The sequence below is a fragment of the Neoarius graeffei genome, chromosome 18 (genome assembly GCF_027579695.1).
Source record: "Neoarius graeffei isolate fNeoGra1 chromosome 18, fNeoGra1.pri, whole genome shotgun sequence".
NCBI classification, from domain to species: domain Eukaryota; kingdom Metazoa; phylum Chordata; class Actinopteri; order Siluriformes; family Ariidae; genus Neoarius; species Neoarius graeffei.
Genome location: NC_083586.1, coordinates 48,447,728 through 48,466,450, shown reverse-complemented (window position 1 = coordinate 48,466,450; position 18,723 = coordinate 48,447,728). Strand labels below are relative to the sequence as shown.

Here is an 18,723-nt window from a genome sequence, read left to right as displayed (position 1 = left end):
CACATTGTGCCTTTTCTTTCTTCTCATCCTCTTTTTCAATTTCCTTCACCTTTCTTTGTCTTCCTCTTCTCTCACACACACTCTGCCCTTTCTCTATTCTTTCTCTCTCCCTCCCATTTCTTCTCTTTTACCTTCCATTCTCCGAGTCTGTCTCCCTTTTCCTCCCTTTCACTCACACTCTTTCTTCTCTCTCTCTCTCCTTTATCCGCCTCTCGTTTCCTTCTTCCTTCTATCTGTTTTTTAGTTTTCTTCACACTTTCTTCCCATTTCGTTCTTCTCTCTCTCTTTCTCTCAGTCAACTTCAATGCCATCACTATCATGAGTTACCGTTTTGTTGAAAACTAGATTCAGTGCGAAATCGTTAAAATAATGTCCATTTAAAGGGACAGAAATGGAAAGTGAAAAAAAATTAACAAACAGAGGGTAGCGTGTGCTCTTTCACTCACTGTCCTTCATACACTCTCAAACGCTTCTCTCTTTCTTGCACTCTTTTCTGACTCACACACACATGCAAACTAGCATGTATAACTCATATTTTCCCTTCCTCACTCGCTCACACACACGGTGTGTACCTGATGGTGTTGCCGATGACACATAGTGGGCGTCCTGGTCCACACGCAGCGATGGCCTCGTCTCTGCACTGTCGTGTCACGCCCACTAACTTCCTACCTCGCTCGTCCACCGAACCAATAAGAAATGTCTCTGAGGTGTCGCCGTGGTAACCTTCCAGGTAAACCTACAGGATACACCAACAATAGAAACAACTATAACAGATCCCTTAATAATAATAATAATAATAATAATAATAATAATAGTTACATTACACATTTTAAGGGCTGTGTGTGTGTACTCACGGTAACATCTATGTTAATGATATCTCCATCTTGAAGTGGCCGACTGAAAAAGAATTATGCTTATGTAGTTATACTGTATTAAGACAAATGCGTAGCTAAAAATGTCTTGCATTGAGTTCTCAAAGAATGACATTTAATAACTGAACAATAACCAATGTTTCTAGTAATGTTACTTTGAGAAAATCTGCTATACTCATAAGTATATACAGGACATTATAAACAGTACATGAACATTAACTACAAGTTGGTGTTTCAGTTCATGTTGGCTAGCAAGCTAACAACAGCTATATTCGGTTAGCCATCAAACAGCAAATTTCACCTCGCACTTCACAAACTGAGGTAACAACCAGCCAAACAAAATTATGTACTACTTGCCTCATTTGTTGCAAACATGGAATATGAACATTTGTTTAAATTTCTGTCAGGTAGACATTGTGGTTGGCTAATATAGCTAATTAGCAAAAAAAGAACAAGAGTGCTCTGAGAGCACAATATCCCCCGGTGGCAACTATGCCATCTGGTAAAATGCGACTGAATTGAACGAAATTGCAACATGCGTATTACCGACATATAACAAAGAATCTTGTGAAGTTTTGTGAAATTCCTCCAAAAATTGTGAGGGAAGTTGATTTCAGAAAGCAAGCACACCTTGATGAAACTGCCAAAGTACAAGTTTGTTAATAATCAAGGGCATAACTCTGGTCAAATTTGCCCAAATTAAACAAAATTTCAATCTGCGTATAACTGTCATATAACAAAGTCTTTTGCCAAGTTTGGTGAAATTCCTCCACAAATTGTGAGAGGAGTTGATTTCAGAAGAACGTACACCCTCATGAAACTGTCAAAGTACAAGTTATTTAATCAAGGATCAAAACTCTGGTAAAATTTTCACAAACTAAATTAAATCACAATATGTGTATTACCGTTCTATAACAAGGCCTTTTGCCAAGCTTCGAGAAATTCATCCAAAAATTGTGAGAGGAGTCGATGTCAGAAGGCGAGCACACCTTCATGAAACTGTGAAAGTACAAAATTGTTAATCAAGGGCTGTAACTCTGGTGAAATGCGACCGAATTGAACAAAATAACAGTATGCGTACAACCGACATATAACAATGCCTTCTGCCAAGTTTGGTGAAATTCCTCCAAAAATTATGAGAAGTTGATTTCAGAAGGAGAAAACACTCTCATGAAATTGTCAAATTATAATTTTGTTAATCAAGGGCTGTAACTCTGGTAAAATGTGACCCAATTTAACAAAATTACAATATGCGTATTAACGACATACAACCATGCCTCTTGTCAAGTTTTGTGAAATTCCTCCACAAACTGTTAGAGGAGCTGATTTCAGAAGGTGTGGACCCTTCCCAGGATGGACGGACGGACGAACAGACGGAAATCGCCATGACATAATCCCCCTTCAGGCCTTTCGGCCAGCGGGGGATAAAAACGTAGCTTGCTAACTACTTCAGGAAACCCGAGTTAAGGGAACTGCTAATTCAAAACACTTTTTCATAGATTATTTTCTGCTGTTGGCTTCCAAATATCTGAGGTAATTTTGCGACCTGTATCATAGCTGTTGGTGCTATTAGTTAATATTAGCTAACAGTAATCAACATTAACTGAAATGAGGTTGTACTAGCCAAGTTAGCTAGCATGAGGAACTGTTCGGAGGGTAGCTACAATCAATGTTTTGTGCAAGTCTCTCTCTCTCTCTCTCTCATTATCTCTAGCCGCTTTATCCTTCTACAGGGTCGCAGGCAAGTTGGAGCCTATCCCAGCTGACTATGGGCGAAAGGCGGGGTACACCCTGGACAAGTCGCCAGGTCATCACAGGGCTGACACATACACACAGACAACCATTCACACTCACATTCACACCTACGCTCAATTTAGAGTCACCAGTTAACCTAACCTGCATGTCTTTGGACTGTGGGGGAAACCGGAGCACCCGGAGGAAACCCACGCGGACACGGGGAGAACATGCAAACTCCACACAGAAAGGCCCTCGCTGGCCACGGGGCTCGAACCCGGACCTTGAGTGGAAAAACAATTACAAACACTTTTATAGAAATCTGTGTTAGGTAGCTAGGTTAGCTTAGTTACTTTTTTGGAAGAAAAGAGTAATTTATTTTCATTTGAGTTGGCAATTTGTCAGGGCAAGTAAGAGTTTTTTCTACCCACAAGTCTGTAAATCTGCTGCTAGAAATAAATAAACTAAAATTAAAATGGCAGATGAAGTGACTAATGAAGGTTTTCAGTTCATTTGGTTTAACCAAATAACCTAAAGGGGGTGGGGGTTCCTAAATTGATCAAACACCAAATATTGGTGATTGTTCATTTTCCTCAACAGAGGGCTCCATTTAATGAAGTTAGCTAGCCTGAAATATCACTCTGGTCAGTTTAGCTACATAGCTACATCAGGGAACATAACTTCAAGGCAGCTTGTTACTGTTAAACACCTTTCCTCAGATTTTTTCCACAAACATCCAAGGTAACTTCCTAGTAACACTAAAGCTAAAAGCAAGGACATAAATCAAGCTCTTACAGGAGCGTCCTCCATTATCATGTCTTTCCGAGTTCATTATTACAACGTTGCTTGGCAAGGCTGTTCTTCCCAGGAACATTCTTCACATTCTTTCTAAACATGACAAAACAGCTGGACATTCAATTGCAAATCAGGTACTAAGAGACTAATGAAATGGCGCTGCTGTGGTAACGTTACCTGTCTGGAATGCCGTGACACACCACATTGTTGACAGATGTACACACAGACTTGGGAAATCCACCATAGTGCAGTGGAGAGGGATAGGCATTGTGTCTGATCGTCTCCTGGTGCACGATGAAGTCGATTTCGTCTGTTGTCATACCAACCTGAGATCAAAATGTGAAGAATTAAAGAATGAACTCGGGTAAGGTTTCTACATCGTGATCTGATTTTGGCAGAGTGTATTATATTGTATCTTATATTGGGAAAGAAATCTAATAAAGAAACGAGGACCAATAATTACGTTATTCAGCACAAACACTAAATTACTTATTCCTAGTGTAATGTACAACATTCAGTCTGATCTTAAAATGACTTTATGACTTGAGGTTCGTCTCTCAGTCAGATAAACTGAATGTTCTAGAAACTGAGGATAAGAACCTCGAGGCTGCTTCCAGCGAGGAGGAGGATATGTCTAGCGAGCTGACACGCTCTCCTCAAACCCTCAATCTGCTCCTCATCCTTAATCTCAATATAGTCAGGCCACTCGGGCACGGAGCTGGAGGAGATGTAGCCTGGCTTCTGGATGTGCTGAGAGAGAGAGAGAGAGAGAGAGAGAGAGAGAGAGAGAGAGAGATTTGGGGGAAGCAGTAGAGACAAAGAGAAAGAAAGAAGGAAAGAAAGAAAGACAGCAAAAAAGAAAAGAAGGAATGAATTCAAATCAGAAGACAGAAAAAAGAAAGAAAGATGAACATAGAAAACAGCAAAAAAAGACAGTAAAAAAGAAAGAATAAGAGAAAAGAGATAGCCAGGTCAACATAATGTAAGAAAGAAAGAAAGAAAGAAAGAAAGAAAGAAAGAAAGAAAGAAAGAAAGAATGAATTCAAATCAGTAGATGAACATGACGAACACAGAGAGAAAACAGCAAAAAAACAGCAAAAAAAAGAAAGCAAAAAGAATAACAGAGAAAACAGATAGCCAGATCAACATAGTCAGAAAGAAAGAAAGAAAGAAAGAAAGAAAGAAAGAAAGAAAGAAAGAAAGAAAGAAAGAAGTCAAAAACAGAAAAAAGCAAAAAAGAAATCAAGAAAGAATTAAGTCAAATCAGTAGACAGAAGAAAGAAAAAGAAAGAAAAAGAAAATGGCAAAAAACAAAGAAACAAAAAACAAGTCAAAAGCAAGAAAACAACTCAAGAAAGAATGATGTCAAATCAGTAGAGGGAAGAAAGAAAGAAAGAAAGAAAGAAAGAAAGAAAGAAAGAAAGAAAGAAAGAAAGAAAGAAAGAAAGAAAGAAAGAAAGATCAATAAAAAGTTAAAATGAGAAAGAAAGAAAACAGCAAAAAATGACAGCAAAAAAGAATGAGAGAAAACAGATACCCAGATCAACATAGTCAGAAAGAAAGAAAGAAAGAAAGAAAGAAAGAAAGAAAGAAAGAACGAAAGAAAGAAAGAAAGAAAGAAAGAAAGAAAGAAAGAAAGAAAGAAAGAAAGAACAAGTCAAAAGCAAGAAAACAACTCAAGAAAGAATGATGTCAAATCAGTAGAGAGAAGAAAGAAAGAAAGAAAGAAAGAAAGAAAGAAAGAAAGAAAGAAAGAAAGAAAGAAAGAAAGAAAGAAAGAAAAGCCAGATCAATAAAAAGTTAAAATGAGAAAGAAAACAGCAAAAAAAGACAGCAAAAAAGAATGAGACAAAACAGATACCCAGATCAACATAAAGTCAGAAAGAAAGAAAGAAAGAAAGAAAGAAAGAAAGAAAGAAAGAAAGAAAGAAAGAAAACAGCAAAAAACAAAAACAAAAAACAAGTCAAAAGCAAGAAAACAACTCAAGAAAGAATGATGTCAAATCAGTAGAGAGAAGAAAGAAAGAAAGATCAATAAAAAGTTAAAATGAGAAAGAAAGAAAACAGCAAAAAATGACAGCAAAAAAGAATGAGAGAAAACAGATACCCAGATCAACATAAAGTCAGAAAGAAAGAAAGAAAGAAAGAAAGAAAGAAAGAAAGAAAGAAAGAAAGAAAGAAAGAACAGCAAAAAACAAAGAAACAAAAAACAAGTCAAAAGCAAGAAAACAACTCAAGAAAGAATGATGTCAAATCAGTAGAGAGAAGAAAGAAAGAAAGAAAGAAAGAAAGAAAGAAAGAAAGAAAGAAAGAAAGAAAGAAAGAAAGAAAGAAAGAAAGAAAAGCCAGATCAATAAAAAGTCAAAATGAGAAAGAAAGAAAACGGCAAAAAAAAGACAGCAAAAAAGAATGAGAGAAAACAGATACCCAGATCAACAGAAAGAAAGAAAGAAAGAAAGAAAGAAAGAAAGAAAGAAAGAAAGAAAGAAAGAAAGAAAGAAAGAAAGAAAATAATACTTAAGGCATTTTTGACATTCTGGTTTTTTAATCACACCATAACTGACTGAATTTGTCCCGGTGTGGGATTTAGACGACTCTCTGCTTCCTGCCAGCTTTATAAAGACACAGGTACGGCGCATATGAGGAGTCCCTGTACACCAGGACCTGAACTCCTGTACCTGTCGGCTGCTTTACAGCGCGGCCTGTTCGGGGACATTATTGAGGGAGCGTGTACACATCTGGCATAGACGCTCATCTCGCATCCTTATAACATTATTATCAGATGATTATAAAAGGAGGACACCGCCAAGTCCTCAGACGATCATCAGCTTAATTTCAGTTTCCTTAAAGCTCATTAAAACTCATGAGTCATCCTGGGCATGTAGAGTACAGGACAACAGTGAGTTAAAATGACCATGACGCTCATTGTGTTTTCTCAGGGGAGATAAAGAAAAAGGGCAGTTAATATCTAAAATACAAACCATTTCAAAATTGCAAATATAAAATTTAAACAACTGGATAAGTGTTAAAAAATGTATACAGTTGTACCTCGGGTACTGGGTAAGGCGGGTGCACTACAGCGGGCTGAACCACGCTGTGTGAACCCGTCTGTTTTCTCCAGAAGAAGTGGCGGCTTTGTTGACACTGGGCACTAGACGGGCATGGCTGACATCCTGGCAACCGCACTGCTCTCTGTGACAGGCCTGAGGAAGCTGACCACAACACCAACAGGACCAGAGAACAACCATAATACAACTATTACACAAACCAGAAACCCAATAACCCCAAACAACAACTCCTAAACAACAACCACTATGACTACTGGCAAAACAGTACACACCATACAACACGGCATCCAAAGCCATAGAACACTGCACGAGAACAAGTGCTTCAATATCTTTTTCAAAATATTCCTGTTAAAGGAATACTCTAACTAATCACTATCCACTGCATCTGTAGTGTATGCTTGATTACCACAGAGAAAAGTTTTAACACATTGCTCTACAATGAGAAAAGAACAAACAACATATTAAAGGATATGGGACATGGATTTTTTTTTCTGGGTATAATTATGTATAAAGGACATAAGAAATGCCATCTAAATCACTGCAGGGCGTCAAAAATGTGAAAATCATCACATTATTCAACTTTTCTATACATCAGCGTAAAACAATGATTCGTTAATTAGCTAAGCGGTCACGTGACCCGTGACGTCACAAAAACTTTTCAAGGAGCCAGCGCTTGGGAATCTAATGTAAACAGGTTACCGAAATGGACACCATCGACAGTGATATTCCCGGTGTTTCACAGAGATGTGAAGTTAGACCTTATCAATTCGAACCGATAGCTGGAAATTCACATGAACATGGATCTTGTCTTTACTCTGACGGGTCAGATGATTCTGAGAGTGAGAGTTCATTCAATCCCCATGAAACTGAAAGCGGTCGGCTCGATAACACTTCCTGGTAAGTTAAAAACAATTCTGCTCAAAGGCTAATGATCTGTTGAAAGAAGTATTATTTTTGTATCATACATTGAAAGTTCATCATAGATCTCGCTAAAGTCCGTTGCAAGCTAGTTTTTTTTTGCTGATATTTTTCGAGATTGATTGAGATACAATGCTTCCAGAGTCCGAGATGAAAACATTCAAAATGGCGAAACGAGTCAGAATTATGATAATCAATAATTGATACACCCAAAATTATAATACTAATCCTTACCGCATGAGGCCCATGGTAAAACCACACTTCCAGGAGGGGCTGCCGTCTGCCTCCCAAGCCGGCCGAGAGCGCTCCTCGTCGGGCACGGCCAGGCGGGCGAATGCCCTGGTCCGTCCGCCCTGTCTAAAAAATAATGGTACAACTCCGAGTGAAGGTATCAATGCGCTGTCGAAGCACGCAGAAGGTGTTAGTACGCCTGTCATTATAGTGCGGACTTTCCATAGCATAGAAATCGCCACGTTTCAATTTGTGTAACTGAACTTTGTTTCATGTCACTGGTCATATAAACCTATGTAAACAGGAAAAACATGGAAGAGTTTGGTCGCATCTAACTACAGCCCCAAAAAATACCGTTGGCCATGCTGAGCCTAGCTACATTGCTAACAGGAGTGACAGCGCGTCTGACTGACTGGGAGGTCGCAATACATCATGATGTTCAATGTACGTTAATCACTCTAAAAACGAAACAATTTTCTTGTCATCCAAGACACAAAAACTATTTTGTCGCATTTGTCATCATCACGATTCACACTTCTCCATATTCATCTACCCGCTTGTGCTGTACCCGAAAGTTTTTGTGACGTATGATCACGTGACAGCGGCTCTTCCGGTTGTAAAATATGCATATCGGAGCTCGAACAGAAATGCCATATAATCATCACGAATATAACGATTTTGCTGAATTTAATAGATAATTTTGTATTTGTTGATGCAATTATTATTTCATATTTTTAATGGAAAGAAACTGATATAGCATGCATTTATGTTTCATGTCCCATATCCTTTAACCTGAAACTCATTTACAATACGAATCTAAGGGCAGATGTTGAATTCGGTCAATAAATATTGTGAACACTTGGCTGTATAATTATATATATCGAAGATTTTTCAGTATCCATTTGAGATCAGACACACAATTAAAAAACAAAAAACACAACACTGATAATAAAATAGTATGCAGTCAGCTCCAGAATTACTGGCACCCTTGGGAAAATTATAAATATACTTTTTTTTTTTTCAAAACCACATTACAAATTTTCATGGATGGAAATAAGGCCAGACTCAAATGCAAATTTGTGGGTTTTTTTTTAAAGGATATTAATGAAAATTTATTTTTGATTGAAGTGTAAAACAAAAATCCATGTTTCACATAAATATCGAGAACTGCCCTCAGACATTTACTTATGAGCAAGTTTTGGCCAAACGTTTTTTTCTTTTGTTCTTCCTGCTGCAGATAAACGTGGTGAAATTCCTGTCTGTGGTAATCACACGTACATTACACATGGAGATATTTAAAAAGTTGAAAAATCCCTGAGTATTCCTTTAGATTAGATTAGATATAACGTTATTGATCCCTTTGGTCGGGTTCCCTCGGGGAAATTAAAATTTCCAAAAACACAACACTGATAATAAAAATAATATGGGTTCCTCCAGTGTGTTTGCTCTTTATAAAGCAGTCTCTCCTGTTTGTAAAACGTTTTAGCATATTTCAAGAGATGCATCACTACTGAAAATGTCAATTACTATTATCCATAATAACCTTAATTAACATTAACAATCATAATCCAGCTAAAAACATAACACAATTCTTATAACATAATTCTTAAGCCGCTTTAAATTGTGTGAAAATAATTAAAATATATTAACAAAAGTGTAAGAACGTTTCTGGAGCACATTTTTATTCTGTTTGCTTTCAGTCGCTGAGTGTTGGTTCTGGCCTTTAGTGCTCTATGTGCTTTATTTTGAGAGGCTCACGCTCCATCTCTCTCTCTCTCTCTCCACTGTTTAGAATATTCAGTGCTACGTCAGCCATTTTCTTGTTCTGAAATCTCGAACTTTACTACAAGCATAATTCATCCAAGAGGACGGCCAAAATACAGAGCCGCCACACCGGAGCCACGCTGCACACGCTACTGTAAAACCACCCAGTGATGCAGAGGAAGAGAACCACAAAGTCAGAACAGAGCAGAACTGAGTGACCACAGACCCAGAATAGAGCAATGAAAGAGAGAGAGAGGGAGGGAGAGAGGGAGAGGAGGAGGAAAAACCACGGACTGATGAACAGAGCAGCAGCAAAGGAAGTGTGGAGGAGGGGAGGGGGAGAGAGGTAAATATATAGATTGTAGATAAATAGACAAATAGATACAGATAGGTAAGGAGACAGACAGACAGACAGACAGACAGACAGACAGACATTAAAAATAGAGCAATAATCAGATAGACATAGACAGGCAGACAGACAGCTAGAAACAAGAGAAAGACAGATGGATAAACAGATAGATAGATAGAGAGAGAGAGAGAGAGAGAGAGAGAGAGAGAGAGACTGGACAGGGAGACCAGAGAGACAGACGATTGGAAGGATAGCAACCAGAAAGGAGGACAGAGGATTAAGACACAAAAATAAGACTGTCAAGAAAATCAGAAAAAGTCAGAAGACTTGGACAGATAGATGGGTGAAAAGAAAGAAAGAAAGAAAGAAAGAAAGAAAGAAAGAAAGAAAGAAAGAAAGAAAGAACGAACGAACGAACGAACACAGGGAGAAAATAGCAAAAAAAACAAAGACAGCAAAAAAGATAGAAAACAAGAAAGAATAAAAGAAAGAAAACAGATAGCCAGATCAACAAAGTCAGAAAGAAAGAAAGAAAGAAAGAAAGAAAGAAAGAAAGAAAGAAAGAAAGAAAGGGGAAAAAACATGGTGCGAAAACGACAAAAAAACAAACAAAAAAAACAAGTCAAAAAACAGAAAAAAGCCAAAAAGAAAAGAAAGAATGAAGTCAGATCAGTAGAAACAGAAAGAAAGAAAGAAAGAAAGAAAGAAAGAAAGAAAGAAAGAAAGAAAGAAAGAAAGAAAAGACGGACAGAGACAACAGCAAAAAACACAGCAAAAAAGACAGAAAGCAACAAAGAATAAAAAAAGAAAAACAGACAGCCAGATCAACATAGTCAGAAAGAAAGAAAGAAAGAAAGAAAGAAAGAAAGAAAGAAAGAAAGAAAGAAAGAAAGAAAGAAAGAAAGAAAGAAAGAGGAAAAAAACATGGTGCGAAAATGACAAAAAAACAAACAAAAAAAACCAAGTCAAAAAACAGAAAAAAGCCAAAAAGAAAAGAAAGAATGAAGTCAGATCAGTAGAAACAGAAGAAAGAAAGAAAGAAAGAAAGAAAGAAAGAAAGAAAGAAAGAAAGAAAGAAAGAAAGACGGACAGAGACAACCGCAAAAAACACAGCAAAAAAGACAGAAAGCAACAAAGAATAAAAAAAGAAAAACAGCCAGATCAACATAGTCAGAAAGAAAGAAAGAAAAAAGAAAGAAAGAAAGAAAGAAAGAAAGAAAGAAAGAAAGAAAGAAAGAAAGAAAGAAAGATGGCAAAGACAAGCCAAAACAAAAAAGTCAAAAACAGAAAAAAGCAAAAAATAAATCAAGAAAGAATGAAGTCAAATAAGTAGAGATGAAAGAAAGAAAGAAAGAAAGAAAGAAAGAAAGAAAGAAAGAAAGAAAGAAAGAAAGAAAGAAAGAGCAACAAAAAAGCAAAAAAGAAAGCAAGGAATGAATTCAAATTGGTAGAAAGAAAGAACACAAAGAGAAAACAGCAAAAACAGAAGCAAGAAAGAGAGAAAGCAAGAAATGATAAAAGAAAGAAAACTGATGGCCAGATCAACATAAAGTCAAAAAGAAAGAAAGAAAGAAAGAAAGAAAGAAAGAAAGAAAGAAAGAAAAGACGGACAGAGACAACAGCAAAAAACACAGCAAAAAAGACAGAAAGCAACAAAGAATAAAAAAAGAAAAACAGACAGCCAGATCAACATAGTCAGAAAGAAAGAAAGAAAGAAAGAAAGAAAGAAAGAGGAAAAAAACATGGTGCGAAAATGACAAAAAAACAAACAAAAAAAACCAAGTCAAAAAACAGAAAAAAGCCAAAAAGAAAAGAAAGAATGAAGTCAGATCAGTAGAAACAGAAGAAAGAAAGAAAGAAAGAAAGAAAGAAAGAAAGAGCAACAAAAAAGCAAAAAAGAAAGCAAGGAATGAATTCAAATTGGTAGAAAGAAAGAACACAAAGAGAAAACAGCAAAAACAGAAGCAAGAAAGAGAGAAAGCAAGAAAGGATAAAAGAAAGAAAACTGATGGCCAGATCAACATAAAGTCAAAAAGAAAGAAAGAAAGAAAGAAAGAAAGAAAGAAAGAAAGAAAGAAGAGCTCATGGCTGAGCAGTGTTGTGTTGTGGGTGGTGTAATGAATAGGAGAGAGGATCTAGCTGAGTGAGGATTTGGAATAATTTAACCCTCCTCTGAAGAGTGTGTGTGTGTGTGTGTGTGTGTGCGCATGTTTTTATAAACAGAATCCTGTATTTAAATGTAGATCTGCGCTGATGCACAGTTTATCTGCGACAGTAATATGAACAGAACACACAGCGTTATCAGTCTCATATTACTGACTAAACACTGACTAAACACTGACTAATCACACAACAGCCTCGACACAGCTGTAGACTCATACAACTGACTGTCCTGAATTCTGACTGAATTAACACTCGTAAGACTCCCGTCTTCAGTCGTCTCCTCTGTTCAAAAATGACAGTTTAACAATGTTAAACTGTCAAGAAAATCAGAAAAAGTCAGAAGACTTGGACAGATAGATGGGTGAAAATAGCATTAACTGACCTTCTTGCATTAACAAAAACAGAAATCGAGACTCTGGAGGTACAGCATGTTTACTGGATTCTGACAAAGTAAACAAACTACACAGTTTATAAAAACAAAAATCACACCATAAATATCCAAGAAAGTTCAAATATCAATCCAAGAGCAGTTATCCTGTCAACTCCTCTGACTGCACACTGACTGGGGTCACATGAGATTGTTAGCCGTTTCATTATTTTTGCTTTGCTATTAATACGAAGGTTATACCATACAAATCACAGAGCTGTTCAGTGCTCAATCCTGATTGGTCAGAAGGTTTTAAATAAGTTTCTCTAACAGCAGCTCTGACAATTCTCGATTAAAGTTATCAGTTCGACAGGAACAATTTATACATGGACTTGCAGAACGGAAACTCCACATGAACAGATTTTAAAAACTGGAGATGTTTAAATCGTATTTATGGAAGGAGTCTCCAGTTTCGGTGTAGTTTTCAGGCTGGAGGGCTTTGGGGTTTCTCGGTAACATAAACTGCATTTTTGTCTTATTAACCTCATGACAGAGGAAAAAGTTTAGCAAGCATTGTACAACATAAACGTAATTATAAATGGATAAAAGGTACATGGCGCAACAGAAACACAGTCACCCTATCACGAGTGTGAATTCAGACGACGCCACAGCCATTTGTGATGAGTGCAAGAGACCAAAATTGTCCGTGCTCTCAGGATGGGAGGGATGGCATACACTCTCTCCCCTGTCAATCAAAGCGACACCCATGGATTGTGTTACACTACCCTGTGACACAGCACTTCAAAAAGATGATGTTGGCTGGCTCGGAGGAAGCATGTGTTTTGCTGGGATCAGACTGCACAATATTTTTCATGATGGTTACCATGTCAGATTAGGCGATCATAATGCCATATTTCTTGCAGTGTCTTGGTATAGTCCTGGGTGTGACTTTAAACTGGAACTGGTGGGGCGTCTCAGATCCAGGAGGACTTGAGTATTGGGGAAAGTCGAGTTACCCCTTAATCACCATTGCTCCCAGGTCCACTCTGACCTGGAGTGGTAGCACCTGCCTGGGTTCCAGCTATGGGTTAAATAGTACATCACCAATAAGACGCTGACAGCAGGGAACTTTTCGGTGCAATGTGACAGATGAACCCAACAGGGTCAATGGCACACCACCAGATGGCATGTGCAGAGCCACTCAAATGGCCAACGGATGGCATCACTCAGCAAGTCAGTTGTCACTATGGGGCAACTTCCATACCCGCCAGGTCTGTGGCACTTTTGTACAACACTTGGCATCAGGTCTGGAAGTCCAGAGAGACAACATGATGGGGGCATGACATCGTTTACCTTACCTTACGGTGCAAGGCGTTTCATTAGGAAAGGAGAATAAGTCTGGTGCAGGCCTCGCTGCCCATCTGCATTTCTGCGCATCCTAACGAAGCAGTCATCATCGCTAGCGATGGACAGCCGACGTGTGTGACGAGCGTCTTGGTCGGGTCCCTGACCAATCAATCATCGTCGTTGTTGTCGGGGTGGAGGGTCAAGAAATTGTCAACCATGTCTACAAAAGGAACGTCATGGAACATGTTGTCGGAGGTGTCAAACTAGGCAAGAAAATACAAAAAAATTTTGTCATGTGAGACTTTTTATCAGTGTGTCATAGGGCATGCCAGACACCATATCGCTCTTGTTTGATCATGCCACATTACGAGGCCTGTTCGTTGGAAATTTGTCAGCCACGACAAAACCATGTCAAAATCGGATCATTCTGAAGTTGTGTAGTCTGATCCTGGCATTAGCCTTGACCCTCATGGATTGGTAGATGATGTATGATGAGGAGACCTAAAGCTACGGTCACACTACAGCTCACGATGCTTTGCGATGGGTTATTGATGAAAATGAGGCATTTTCGTGACGATGCATGGCGATATACAGGTGAGCTAAAAGTTGTGGTCACACAGCAGGCGAACACTTGACTGTCACGCCTTCATGCGCTCGAGCAGCCACGCTCACTCACAGGACCCAGTTGTTATGGGAAACACTTGATGTCGATTTGAGTGCAATCACCACATGCATATAAGGACACTGTTTTCATAGAGGCTTTGCGAAGTATTATAATTATCATTGTCACGTTTGTTTCTAGCCATGTTTATGACTCTGGTTAAATACTCTGTTTTGCTTTCGTTTGTGTTTTGTTACTCTGACCTTGCCTCATGTTTTGTTTTTGTAAATGCCACGCCTGCTAATAAACACTCTTCCTGCACTTAGATCCACCTACCACCACATACCTGACAGAATACTTTGCAAAGTCTCTGTGAAAACAGCATCCTTATATACGCGTGCTGATTGTGCTCAAGTCAGCGTCAGGTGTTTCCCCTAACGACTGGGTCCTGAGGGTGCACAACTCACTCCAAAAGATCCCTGAATGTAAATTAACTTTAAGTCTCAGTGAAGGTCAGGCTATATTAAGCCACTGTGTGGATGAGGTTTCTGCGAGCACTGGGGACATGGATTTGAGCTAAATACGTCTCAAGAGGCTCAACGAAGGTTCCACGAGCTTCAGGAAGTATTCCTAAACCCATCTGCAAGTATTTGCTGCTTGGATTGCCGCCGACAACATCGCCACCAAATTTCAATGCATGCACTGAAATTTTTCATGACATTTTTGGTCACTCGTGAGGCGGGGAGACACCAAAAAAAAACTCATGAAGCTCGGAGAACAATTGCCGTGCATCACACGATTGATGGCGACGTGACCAATTTTTCATCGCCAAGTATTCACAAACCTATTGTAAGCTGTAGTGTGACCACGGCCTTAGTCGTGGATGGGAACTGGTGAAGAATAAATTAGGAAGAAATTCAGGGAGGGTAAAAATCTTTAATTAATTAAAAAAAAAGAATTGTTGTCAAATTGCTGTGGTGTATCTAATATAATACTTTAGTACGTGCCAGTGTCGTAGCCGAGTCACTAAACCTCGAGTCTGAGTCCAGTCTCGAGTCCCCAGTGTTCAAGTCCGAGTCAAGTCCAAGTCGAGTCTGAGAACAAGACTCCAACCGCACCATTTGACGGTGGCTGTTGCTGCCTTTATGTGAAACCGTCTTTGCTACTGTATTGGACTAACGTTACTGCCTGACTGCCCCATTTTAGTTAATAGGCTACAGATAAAAAGCTTGTTCATCACTCAGCAAGCCCCACCCACTATCAACAGGGCAAATAACATGAGAGAGGGTTAACACTAGCTAGTTCATCGGTCAGCAAGCAAGCCCCGCTATCAACAGAGCAATGAACATAGCGTGTCACTTCCTTCTCTGGGTGGAGTCTTGCCAAATGACGGTTGAAGTTTGAAGTTGTCCCCGTCGTCTCCTCGACAGTTCTTCTACATATGGAACACATAGCAGTGCATTTTTTCCCACTGCACAAGAAGTCTGTATAAGCAAAGCGGACAATCCTAGGGACTTCTCTCCAAGCGTTTTAGCACCAATAACGTTAGTTTGTTCCTGAACATGATGTATGAACAGGTGAATGTGCATTCTCTTGCACGAAATTAGTATAAAAATTAATGTAGATATAAATATCTTATGCCAAATTATTATGGCATGTTACAAAAAATGAAGAAAAAAATCAGCGTCCTCGTCTCCAATTTACGAGTCCGAGTCATCAGTGCTCAAGTCCAAGTCAAGTCACGAGTCTTTAAAATTAGGGCACAAGTCCTGGACTCAAGTACTACAAGCCTGGTATGTGCTGTTGGAAAGTACTGAATTACCGGATGGTAATGGAATCACATCACTCCGGCATTATTATTGTCCTATAACCGCATGCTCTATTGTGTTTTACTCTTTAATTTGTCAAATCAGTGTTTAACCATGTCCAGTGTCTGTGCTGTGCTGAGAATAATCCACCATCCCAATAATCAGATCAGTGGTGATCCCTGTCAGTGATCCCTTTCCACGAACGGCTGGTCTGTTGGTGCGGTCAGAACAATCTGGAGCTGAGCATGCTCAAAACTGTGGAGATGACAGTGGACTTTAGGAGGAGCCCCCCCACCCTGCCGCCCATCACCATCACCAACAACATTGTGACTGTTGCTGAAACCTTCAGGTTTCTGGGTTCCACAATCTCCCGGGACCTGAAGTGGGAGACCAACACAGTCACCATCATCAAAAAGGCCCAGCAGAGGTTGTACTTTCTGCGCCAGCTCAGGAAGCTCAACCTGTCTAAGGAGCTGCTGACACAATTCTACTCTGCCATCATTCAGTCTGTTCTCTGCTCTTCCATCACTGTTTGGTTTGGATCAGTCACCAAACAGGACAAGAACAGACTGCAACGGACAATACGGTCTGCAGAGAAAATTATTGGTGTCAGCCTGCCAAGACCTGTACCTATCCAGAGTCAGGAAACGGGCTGGTATCATCTCTGCAGACCCATCACACCCTGGTCACAAACTGTTTAAACTTCTTCCCTCTGGGAGACGCTACAGATCACTGTACGCAAAAACAACCAGACACAAGAACAGTTTTTTCCCTCGGGCTGTCTCTGTGATGAACAGCTAAAACCGGACTCAAATATCAGTAACATCAAATGTAAAATATCTGCACACTCATACCATCATTCTGTGCACACTGTATATTTCTCATCTCATCTCTTTATCTCTAGCCGCTTTATCCTGTTCTACAGGGTCGCAGGCAAGCTGGAGCCTATCCCAGCTGACTACGGGCGAAAGGCGGGGTACACCCTGGACAAGTCGCCAGGTCATCACAGGGCTGACACATAGACACAGACAACCATTCACACCTACGGTCAATTTAGAGTCACCAGTTATCCTAACCTGCATGTCTTTGGACTGTGGGGGAAACCGGAGCACCCGGAGGAAACCCACGCGGACACGGGGAGAACATGCAAACTCCGCACAGAAAGGCCCTCGTCGACCACGGGGCTCAAACCCAGACCTTCTTGCTGTGAGGCGACAGTGCTAACCACTACACCACCGTGCCGCCCACTGCATATTTATTTACTAATTCATCCTTGCACTATACTGTCTATACATATATTTACCCTTCTACATGTACATAGCTTTTTGTTTTTGTCTACGCTTTTTATCTGTTTGTACTAAAAGAGCTAAGTGAAACCGGAGTCAAATTCCTTGTGTGTGTTCACATACCTGGCAAATAAAGTTTATTATTATTATTCTCATCTCATCTCATTATCTCTAGCCACTTTATTCTGTTCTACAGGGTCGCAGGCAAGCTGGAGCCTATCCCAACTGACTACGGGCGAAAGGCGGGGTACACCCTGGACAAGTCGCCAGGTCATCACAGGGCTGACAGATAGACACAGACAACCATTCACACTCACACCTACGGTCAATTTAGAGTCACCAGTTAACCTAACCTGCATGTCTTTGGACTGTGGGGGAAACCGGAGCACCCGGAGGAAACCCACGCGGACACGGGGAGAACATGCAAACTCCGCACAGAAAGGCCCTCGCCGGCCACGGGGCTCGAACCTGGACCTTCTTGCTGTGAGGCGACAGCGCTAACCACTACACCACCATGCCGCCTATTATTATTATTATTCTATACACTACCGTTCAAAAGTTTGGGGTCACTTTGAAATGTCCTTATTTTTGAAAGAAAAGCACTGTTCTTTTCAATGAAGATCACTTTAAACTAATCAGAAATCCACTCTATACATTGCTAATGTGGTAAATGACTATTCTAGCTGCAAATGTCTGGTTTTTGGTGCAATATCTCCATAGGTGTATAGAGGCCCATTTCCAGCAACTCTCACTCCAGTGTTCTAATGGTACAATGTGTTTGCTCATTGCCTCAGAAGGCTAATGGATGATTAGAAAACCCTTGTACAATCATGTTAGCACAGCTGAAAACAGTTGAGCTCTTTAGAGAAGCTATAAAACTGACCTTCCTTTGAGCAGATTGAGTTTCTGGAGCATCACATTTGTGGGGTCGATTAAATGCTCAAAATGGCCAGAAAAATGTCTTGACTATATTTTCTATTCATTTTACAACTTATGGTGGGAAATAAAAGTGTGACTTTTCATGGAAAACACAAAATTGTCTGGGTGACCCCAAACTTTTGAACGGTAGTGTACATAGATGTACCTAATAAAGTGACCACTCGATGTATATTTTCTCGATGCCGTGCATCCTTACCTGTTATTTGCTATACCAAATAAAAAAGGGGGTGGGTGGATGGGTGACATGTCAGTTTAGTAGCAATGATGAAAACAATAACACACTAGCCAAACCATGAATGATTCATAGTTTATCAGGAAAATAAAAAGCCGATGCATTTTGCTGCACGGTTCTTTCTCGGTTCTGCTCAGATCTAGCATGTGAACAATCTGCATTCATGGCTATATGAAAATAAAGACCCACTTCTATACCTGATTGAAATAACACACGCCTCAGCACTGTCACACAGGGCGCCGCCATGTT

General features: G+C 39.6%; 1 protein-coding gene across 2 annotated transcripts in view; it reads right to left on the bottom strand.

Annotated features, from left to right (window-relative positions):
* The window catches only part of metap1d (methionyl aminopeptidase type 1D (mitochondrial)), a 49,429-nt gene extending 30,706 nt beyond the window's left edge, over positions 1–18,723 (bottom strand). The window contains exons 1-6 of one of the 2 annotated variants that reach the window (XM_060899542.1): positions 18,672–18,723; positions 6,450–6,613; positions 4,002–4,151; positions 3,579–3,727; positions 855–897; positions 573–736 (exon numbers count right to left, since the gene is read on the bottom strand). In XM_060899542.1, coding sequence (XP_060755525.1) covers positions 573–736; positions 855–897; positions 3,579–3,727; positions 4,002–4,151; positions 6,450–6,613; positions 18,672–18,720 — 719 coding nt within the window. In that variant the 5' untranslated portion in view covers positions 18,721–18,723. Of the gene's footprint in view, positions 1–572; positions 737–854; positions 898–3,578; positions 3,728–4,001; positions 4,152–5,965; positions 6,308–6,449; positions 6,614–18,671 lie in introns of those variants that run through there. The other variant, XM_060899543.1, reaches the window with a different exon arrangement.